The sequence below is a fragment of the Erinaceus europaeus genome, chromosome 1 (assembly GCF_950295315.1).
Source record: "Erinaceus europaeus chromosome 1, mEriEur2.1, whole genome shotgun sequence".
NCBI lineage: Eukaryota > Metazoa > Chordata > Mammalia > Eulipotyphla > Erinaceidae > Erinaceus > Erinaceus europaeus.
Genome location: NC_080162.1, coordinates 14,841,413 through 14,851,970, shown reverse-complemented (window position 1 = coordinate 14,851,970; position 10,558 = coordinate 14,841,413). Strand labels below are relative to the sequence as shown.

At 38.7% G+C, this 10,558-nt stretch overlaps 1 protein-coding gene across 1 annotated transcript; it reads right to left on the bottom strand.

Annotated features, from left to right (window-relative positions):
* Positions 1 to 6,830: 6,830 nt before the first annotated feature.
* Positions 6,831 to 7,438, bottom strand: LOC103108450 (isoamyl acetate-hydrolyzing esterase 1 homolog). Its single transcript, XM_060202421.1, has one exon. The coding sequence runs from the start codon at positions 7,436 to 7,438 to the stop codon at positions 7,013 to 7,015; it is 426 nt and encodes a 141-aa protein (XP_060058404.1). The 3' UTR covers positions 6,831 to 7,012.
* Between the last annotated feature and the right edge of the window lie 3,120 nt (positions 7,439 to 10,558).

Genomic DNA, 10,558 nt, shown 5'->3' with positions numbered 1-10,558 from the left:
GGTTGTTTTTATAAATTGATCTAAATAAAATTATGCATGAACTTGTATGAGTTTTCTTTCTTTTTACTCAACATTATGTCTGTGATATTTATCCACATTGCTACACATGGTTTCTATTGTCATTATTATGTTCATTATTTGCCTACAGGGTAACTTATTTATCTAGTCTTCCTTTGTTGGATATTTTGCCTATTTCCGGTTTGTTGGCTCCAGTGGAAAACTCAGGTCTTCTGATATATATTTCATCAAAGGAGTTTGATTCTTTAGTCATCTAGTAGGTAAATTTTCAGTTTTAGAAGATGCTGAAAAATATCAATAGTTTTCCAAAGTGGATATAACCGAGTTAACCTCCCAGCAGAGTAATTCAGAGTTCTACCTGCTTCATATCTTCCCCAATGTTTGGTAGCTTTTGCTGTGAAAATGATAGCTATTCTGACCAATGTAGTCTTACTTTATTGTGGTTTTAATTGGTGTTTCTCAAATGGTGGCCAATATTGAAATAGTTTTATATTTATTGACCACAAACATCATTCTTTTATGAAGTACCTGTTCAAATATTTACCCATTTTAAAAATCATGTACTAACCTTTTAAACATTATAGTCTTTTTAAAATTTCTTTATTGGGGGATTAATGTTTTACATTCGACAGTAAATACAATAGTTTGTACATGCATAACGTTCCTCAGTTTTCCACATAATAATACAACCCCCACTAGGTCCTCTGTCATCCTTTTTAGACCTGTACATTTTCCCCACCCCATTACCCCAGATTCTTTGACTTTGGTGCAATACACAAACTCTAGTTCAGGTTCTACTTGTGTTTTCTCTTCTGATCTTGTTTTTCAACTTCTGCCTGTGAGTGAGATCATCCCATATTCATCCTTCTGTTTCTGACTTATTTCACTTAACATGATTTCTTCAAGCTCCATACAAAATGGGCTGAAAATGGTGAAATCACTATTTTTAATAGCTTAGTATTATTATTTATTTCTTTATTGGGAGATTAATGTTTTTCATTTGACAGTAAACACAATAGTTTGTACATAACATTTCTCAGTTTTCTATATAACAATACAACCCCCACTAGGTCCTTTGTCAACCTTTTTGGACCTGTACTCTCCCCACCACCATCAACCACAGTGTATTTTACTTTGGTGCAATACACAAACTCCAGTTCAGGTTCTACTTGTGTTTTTTCTTCTGATCTTGTTTTTCAACTTCTGCCTATAATTGATATTACCCCATAGTCATCCTTCTGTTTCTGACTTATTTCACTTAACATAGTTTCTTCAAGCTCCATCCAAGATGGACTAAAAATGGTGAAATCACTATTTTTAATAGCTGAGTAGTATTCCATTGTGTATATAGACCACAACTTGCTCAGCAACACATCTGTTGTTGGACACCTGGGTTGCTTCCAGGTTTTAGCTATTACAGATTGTGCTGCTAAGAACATATGTGTACACAGATCTTTTTGGATGGGTGGGTTGGGTTCCTTAGGATATATCCCCAAGAGACGAATTGCAGGGTAAATGGGTAGGTCCATTTCTAGCCTTCTGAGAGTTCTCCAGACTGCTCTCCACAGAGGCTGGACCAATTTACATTCCCACCAACAGTGTAGAAGGGTTCCTTTTTCCTCACAACCTCTGCAGCATTTGTTGCCACTACCTTTTCTAATGTATGACATTCTCACAGGAGTGAGGTGGTATCTCATTGTTGTCTTTATTTGCATTTCTCTGACAATCAAAGACTTGGGGCATTTTTTTCATTTGTTTCTCAGCCTTTTGGATCTCTTCTGTGGTGAATGTTATGTCCATGTCCTTTCCCCATTTTTTGATAGGATCATTTGTTTTCTTGTAGTAGAGTTTGGCAAGCTCTTTATATATTTTGGTTATTAAACTTTTGTCTGATGTATGGCATATAAAGATCTTCCATTCTGTGGTGGGTCTCTTTGTTTGGGTATTGGTTTCTTTTGCTATGCAGAAGCTTTTTAATTTGATGTAATCAAACTAGATGTACAGCCAGATGTACTACCACCTGGCCCCGATAAATAATTTTTTTAAAGTTCCTTATGAAATAGTTTCCAGTTAGACTTAGATACTGTCCTCACCTACTTCTTATTACACTTCCCTCAGTCACTCCAAAGCTAACCTTATCAAAGTAAGGACTGCAAAAGCTGAATAAGGGCAGGAGACTGGCAAACTTTAATGATGACTCTTTAGTCACTATCAGGCCACCCCATCAGCTGGGGCCCTAGTCGGGGAATCCTGAGGTTCCCAAACAGACATGATGAGCCTAGACCTTGAATAAATCCCTCTCTCCATTGTCATCTGGTCATCTCCACCAGGAACAACATAATGGATCTCTTTGGGGTCCCCCAAAGGACCTTGCCCTCAACGTGGATCAACAGTAGTAGTGAATGGTCCATCCTCCAAGGGGAGGCTGGACAACAACTCTATGCTACACCTGAGGAAGATGGGTCCTGAAATTGGGAAAGCTTGGAATGTTCCACAGAATGTGAGCTCAGATCTACAGGGATGCAGAGGTCACATAGGCTCCTAAGCTGAATATGGGCCCCAGATCAGACCAAATTGATGGGGTTTACAGTGAACAATATTTATACACCTTTCCCATATCTGGGAACCACTCTTTTGTAAGATCCAGCTTTCTGGCCTTTTCCAGTCATGACATCACTTTGGAGTATAACTAAAATAGACCTACTAACTATCTATAAAATGGAGACACCCCCCGCAACTCTTTATCTGCACTACTCCAGCCTTTACATTCATGATTAGTCAACAATTTGTTCAGCTTCATATGTTAACTCTTTTATTAAGCCACCAGGTTCCAGATGCTAACATGATGCCAACTGGACTCCCCTGGGCAGACGACCCCACCAATGTGTCCTGAAGCCCCGGTTCCCCAGAGCCCCACCCCACTAGGAGAAGAAAGAGAGACAGGCTGGGAGTATGGATCAACCTGTCAATGCCCATGTTCAGCAGGGAAGCAGTTACAGAAGCCAGACCTTCCACCTTCTACACCCCATAATTATCCTGGGTCCATAACTCCCAGAGGGATAAAGAATAGGAAAGCTATCAGGGGATGGGATGGGATGGGATATGGAGTTCTGGTGGTGGGAATTGTGTGGAGTTGTATCCCTCTTATCCTATGGTTTTTGTCAGTGTTTCCTTTTTATAAATAAAAATAAATAACTAATAAAAGAATATGCCTTAAAATGGATTTTTTTTTTTGCTATTTCCTTCAAAATCAGCTAGAAGTAATGTGGTATTTGGAAGGCAATCACACAAGTTAAAGTGTCATTCTTAACACATTATATCTAGGGTATATATTGTTATGGCCAAGGAGGAAGAACATGTGTAGGATCCTGGGTTCAGTCTCGAGCAATTCATAAAGTGATAGAATAGCATTCTGGGCTATCTACCTCTCAATTAGGAAAAAAAAATGCTGTAGTCCTTAACAAGTAAAAATGGAAATACCTTACAGCCTAGTAATACCTCTCCTAGGCATGAAAACACTAATTTGAAAGGATATATGCACCCCTGTGTTCATGGATGCAAAAGTTACAATAGAAAAATAAAGAATCAATTTAAATATCAACAACAAATGACTGGATAAAGAAGATATGGGGTAGGGGGGTATGGATCAAAATGCCCATATCCAGCAAGAAGCAATTACAGAAGCCAGAACTCCCACCTTCTACACCCCAAAAATAATTATGATCCATACTCCCAGTGGGGGAGAAATGATAGGGGGAAGATGACCAGAGGGCTCTGAACTCCAAATCCGTCTGGAACCAGAGAGAGAGGAGGATAAAGGGACAGACGTTTGGATGTAGTAATAGGTGTATATGTGACTTGAAAAGAAAGAGAAGGTAGGATCTTAAAAAGAAAATAGGCAAACCTATACAAACATAGACAAATAGTTGTAGAAATAATAGTTAACCTGTATCTGCAACTTTGGGAGAATTGCTGTAGCTTACAATGGTGGGACTGGAGATCTAGAGTTCTGGTGGTGGGAATGGTACAGAGTTGTACCCCTTTTATCTTGTAATTTTGTAAATCAGTATTAAATCACATAAAAATGCTATGGGAGGCTTATACTTAATGGAATACTACTGTGCCACAGTAATGATGAGATTTTATCATTTGGAAGAAAATTAATGGAACTGATGATGATTATGTTACATGATATAAGCCGTGAAGGACGACTACTAGATGGTTTCACTCATTTGTAGAATATAGATGCCCATAACACCCAACCAAAAAGAGGTGTGTACTCCTATGTTCATAGCAGCACAATTCATAATAGCTAAAACCTGGAAGCAACCCAGGTGCCCAACAACAGATGAGTGGCTGAGAAAGCTGTGGTATATATACACAATGGAATACTATGCAGCTATCAAGAACAATGAACCCACTTTCTCTGACCCATCTTGGACAGAGCTAGAAGGAATTATGTTAAGTGAACTAAGTCAGAAAGATAAAGATGAGTATGGGATGATCCCACTCATCATCAGAAGTTGAGTAAGAAGATCTGAAAGGGAAACTAAAAGCAGGACCTGATCAAATTGTAAGTAGGGCACCAAAGTAAAAAACCAGTGGTGAGGGGTAGACATGCATCTTCCTGGGCCAGTGGGGGGTGGGAGTGGGTGGGAGGGATGGGTCACAGTCATTTGGTGGTGGGAATGGTGTTTATGTACACTCCTAGCAAAATGTAGACATATATATCAGTAGTTAATTAATATGAGAGGGGGAAAATCAATTGTATGTCTCAAAGTTTCTCAAAACACAAACTGAATCCTTTTAATATATAGGCTGTGTATTTGATATGTGGACTCTCTCAAAAGCCTAGACCAAGTAGATTAGAAACATCCAATAGCACAGCTATATACAAGATACTGGATACCGTACAGCAAACCATAACAAAAGGACTTTTCAAAGTTAACCCAATTACCAAATAATGTGATGATAACATTAACTATCGATTGTCTTTTTGAACCCTAAGACAGCAGGAACCTCACATCTCCACTATAGAGCCCCTACTTCCCCCAGTCCTGGAACCCTTGGACAGGGCCCACTTTCCCATATGCATCTCCCAATCCAAACCAAATAATATTGCATCCGCCAATCACAACCTAACCAACGCAACGATTGCCACCTCAACATGCTTCACCTCAGACTGCGTCCAGAGACTTCACATGTGGAATGACAACCCTTCGGCTTCATTACTCGGGTGAGACCTTTCCTTTTATAGTACACTCTAATTTCATCTCAGGTAGTTCACTTTCTAACAAAGTCCCATAACCTAGATATACACCAGTTTCTGTGAGAGAGAGCTTATGTTCACACGTATCCATAAACTACTACAAAATATACACCGGAAAGCAGTACATTAGAGTTTACAGTGAGTACCTCCCTAACACTTCCTCTCCACTATTCCAAGCTTGGGATCCATGATTGCTCAACAAATTGTTTGACTTCGTATGTTAACTCTCTTTTCAATCACCAGGTTCCAGATGCCACCAGGATGCTGGCCAGGCTTCCCTGGATTGAAGACCCCACCAATGTGTCCTGGAGCTCTGCTTCCCCAGAGACACACCTTACTAGGGAAAGAGAGAGGCAGACTGGGAGTATGGACCAACCAGTCAACGCCCATGTTCAGCGGGGAAGCAATTACAGAAGCCAGACCTTCTACCTTCTGCAACCTGGGTCCATCCTCCCAGAGGGCTAGAGAATGGGAAAGCTATCATGGGAGGGGGTGGGTTATGGAGATTGGGTGGTGGGAATTGTGTGGAGTTGTACCCCTCCTACCTTATGTTTTTGTTCATTAATCCTTTCTTAAATAAAAAATTAAAAAAAAAAAAAAGAATATAGATGCCCAAAGCAAATGAACTTGCACAAAGTGGTAACCAAACTATCTTTTGGGCTTTATGAGAATTATGATGGCTATTGTGAGGGGTGGGGCTTATGCACAGAGCCCTGGTGGAGAACTCTGACCATGTATGGCTATGCAATTACATCCCTGAAGTCTGATAATTTACAAGACTCTGTGAGATCATTAAGAGTCTATTGATACTACCAACAGGAATTATCACTGTCGATACCAAGTTGGATTCTCTAATTTATCAGTTCTCTTCACTGTGAGTTATAAATTTCCTGGGAATCGGGAGTTAGCGCAGCGGGTTAAGCACATGTGGTGCAAAGCGCAAGGATCAACATAAGGATCCTGGTTCAAGCCCCCCGCTCCCCACCTGCAGGGGAGTCGCTTCACAGGCGGTGAAGCAGGTCTACAGGTGTCTACCTTTCTCTCCCCCTCTCTGTCTTCTCCTCCTCTCTCCATTTCTCTCTGTCCTATCCAACAACAACAACATCAACAACAATAATACTACAACAACAATAAAAGGTCCGGGAGGTGGCACAATGGATATAGCATTGGATTCTCAAGCATGAGGTCCTGAGTTCAATCCCTGGCATCACATGTACCAGAGTGATATCTGGTTCTTTCTCTCTCCTCCTATCTTTCTCATGAATAAATACATAAAATATTTTTAAAAAGGCAACAAAAATAAAATAAATACATATTAAAAATATTAATTTCTCTTCTTAAGATATTGTGTACTCTCTGACAGGAAGTCACAAAAATTTTGTTTTAATTTATGGGGGGGAATTAGTGGTTTTTTGTTGACAGTAAATACAGTTGTTGGTATATATACAAAATTTCTCAGTTTGGCATGTAAAGATCTTCTGCCATTCTGTAAGGAGTCTCTGTTTAGGTGTTGATTTCTTTTGCAGTTCTGAAGCTTTTTTTTTTTTCCGTGAATAAATGTTTAATATCACAATATAACATACATAGGTAAACAGCTTCCCTGAGCACAATGCTTTTGTTAATCTTGGTATCGAATGTTAGTGGGCTTTGTTCAGAGTGAGTTTGAGAGTAAACTTGACTGGCATCTTTGTGTGTAGATTAATAGTCAGACTTGGTTTTCTGTGACTAATCGTCTCTATCTCCCAGAAGACTGAGTTCTGGTTTTGTTTCTGCTAAGTCACGCCAGTAAGAGAGCAGCAAAGGCAGAGAAGAATCATTTTTCTCTATCAAAGGCCAAAGATATGAGAACAAAAACTCATTTCCCTTTGGTGATAAGTGTAGTCCATCTGACAAATAGGATGAGAAGTCCTGACCATCTTTCTGCATCATGGTCCACAGGTCAAGTGCGTTAGTCCCACAGTCTTGGGCTACTTGTAAACAAGCACTGGCATATTCACCAACTACAACATTCAAGATGTTTAATTTGCAGCCTTGCATGTGGCATTCCTTTTCCCACGCTGTCTCCCACAGAGGGGGTGGAGTGATGAGAATAACCCTGCTCTTGGGGATATCCACAGACTTCAGGTACTGCACCATGAGCAATGTACTCATCCGGGGGGATGTGTTGCTTGGGATTCTCATCTGACCAGTTTGTCAGCCAGTGAGGATCCCCATCTACCTTGCTGGAAAGAAAACTTTCCTGGCTCTGACTCCAGACTTCTATGCAGGAGGGAGACTGGAGCTGGAGAAGCAGGAAGGGCAATGAAGAGCACAACTGTCTTCAGGCTCCCGAAGCTTTTATAATTTGATGTAGCCCCATTGGTTTATTTGTGTTTTAGTCTTCCTTGCATTTGAATTTGTATCACTGAAGATGCCTATAAAATTTAGATGATAAAGAGTGCTTCTTTTTTTCTCCTAAGTATTTGATAGTTTCTGGTCTAACATCCAAGTCCTTGATCCATTTGGGATTTACTTTTGTGTTTGGTGAAATACACTAGTTTAGTCTCTTTCTTCTGCATGTACAACCCAATTTTGTCCACACCATTTGTTAAAGAGACTCTCTTTTCTCCATTTAATAGTTTATGTATCCTTATAAAAAATTAGACAACCGTTGGTCTGGGGGTTTATTTCTGGGATCTAAATTGTATTCCACTGGTCACCATGCCTATTTTTGTTCCAAATGTCAGGCTTTTTGTTTGTTTGTTTGTTATTATAATAGTCCTGTAATATAGTTTGGTATCTGGGAGTGTGATGCCTCTAGTTATGTTCTTTTTTTTCTCAAGATTGTTTTGGAAATTCTAGGCATTCTCTGGTTTCAGATAAACTTTTGTTCTATTCTCTTTAAAAAAAAAAAAACTGGTGAGGAAAATGGAGACTCTGAGAGAACAAGTGGCCTGAGCTCTGCAAGGAGGCTGCTTCAAAACTAGTTGAGCAAAATTAGCTGTTGCTGTTCTTTCCATTGAGAGGTGATTGGATGTGCTACACATTGTGGGAGTAACTTTGATCAATCTCTCTCTCTCTCTTTCTCTCTCTCTCCATGTCTCTCTCCTCTTTCCTTCTCTCTCTAGAATTTATAGTTGACAGCTTATTTTTGTAATTACCTATTCTTGCCTTTTCTTTTTTTCTTCTTTTTGTATTGTTTGTTTTTGTTTTTAGAGTGGAGGTGTTGCTTGGCTAATTGGTTTTTGTTGAACTGCTTTAATTTTTTTGCTTCAGCTGCTATTGTGCTTTCTGAGGTTTGTGACTTGATCTGAGAAAAGACTCTAGTGTGGCCTATACTGACAAAACACAACAGAAGAGTAACAGGACAGAAAAATTCAAACCACACCAATAAAAAAAAAAAAAGGTTAAATCGAGAGCAAATAAAACTGTTACTACAGTGAATCAAGACAGGTGCCCAGAAAAAAAATTACAAGTAAACCAGAAGCAACTATAAATAAGGAAGATATCCAAACAATAATTAAACTGTTAATCACAGAAATGAAGACAGCTATTGAGGAAAAGGATATCAGAAATAGGGAAACAACAGATGAGACCCTCAAGGAAAATACTAGCTATCTCGAGGTAATTAGAGAATGGAAAGCTGAAATAGCTGAGCTAAAAGGACAAGTAGCAGAACAAGCTAATACTGTAACTGAACTGAATAAGGAAGATGAGGGAAAGGAAATTAGATTAACAGAAGTAGAAAACAGAATTAGCAAGACAGAGAATGAGCTAGAGAAAACTAAGAAGGAGGTAAAAGAGCTAGAAAAAGAGATTGTGAGATACTGAAAAACAACAACAGAGACATATGGGATAATCTCAAAAGAAACAATAATCGTATAATTGGCCTACCAGGGGAAGAAAAAGAGGAAAAAGTAAACATCCTAGAGGAAATAATAGAAGAAAATTTCCCAGCCCTAAACAACAGAAAAGACATTAAGATTCAGTATGCCCAGAGAGTCCCAAACAGAATCAACTCAGACCTGAAGACACCAAGACACATCATAGTTACAACGAAAAGAAGTAAGGATAAAGAAAGGATTCTAAAGGCTGCAAGATAAAAACAAAAAGTCACATACAGGGGAAATCCCATAAGACTATCAGTAGACTTCTCCACTCAAACTCTAAAATCCAGAAAAGAATGATAAGATATTTATTGAGCTCTCAATGAAAAAGTGTTTCAACCAAGGATAATATATCCTGCATACTTTCATTCAGACTAGATGGAGGGATCAAAACCTTCTCAGGCAAGCTGAAGTTTAAGGAGGCAGCTATCATCAAGCCTTCCTGCAAGTAGTTCTAAAAGACCTCCTACAAACAAGAACATCCCAAAATACTTGCCATATATAAGAGCAAATAAAAAATTATTAAATAATGGCACTATAATACCTTAAATCCATAATTTCAATAAATCTCAGTGGCTTAAATTCACCCATTAAAAGGCACAGAGTTGGAGGATGGATCAGAAAACACAACCCAACCATATGCTGCTTGCAAGAATCTCATCTGGCCCAATAAGACAAAGACAGACTTAAAATGAAAGGATGGAAAACTATCATACAGGCTAATGGACCACACACACAAACACAAATAAACAAAAGGCAGGAACAACCATTCTCATCTCTGACACAACAGAATTTAAACTAAATAAAGTAATAAAAGATAGGCAAGGCCATTACATAATGATCAGAGGATCAATCAATCAAGAAGACTTAACAATTATTAACATCTATGCACCCAATGAGGGCCCATCTAAATACATCAAACACCTTACTGAAAGAGCTACAAAAATACACCAATAGTAAAACATTAATACTAGGAGACTTCAACACCCCACTCTCACATTTAGACAGATCAACTAAGTAAAGAATCAAAAAAGAAATAAGAGAATTAATCAAAGAGATGGATAGACTAGACCTTCTAGACATTTTCAGAGTTCTTCACCCCAAGAAACTGGAATACACATTCTTTTCAATCCATACAGCATATCCTCAAGGATATACCACATGTTAGGCCACAAAGACAGTATCAGCAAATTAGAGAGCATTGAAATCATCCCAAGCATCTTCTCATACCAGAGTGGAGTAAAACTAACACTCAACAACTAACAGAAAATTAGTAAAAGTCACAAAATTTGGAAACTCAACAACATACTGCTTAATAACCACTGGATCAAAGAGGTACTCAAGCAAGAAATTCAAATGTTTCTATAAACAAATGGAAATAAATACATAAGCTATCAGAATATAT

Coding starts and splice junctions, on each gene's coding strand:
- LOC103108450 (XM_060202421.1), bottom strand. CDS start 7,438: ATGAGTACATTGCTCATGGTGCAGTACCTGAAGTCTGTGGATATCCCC.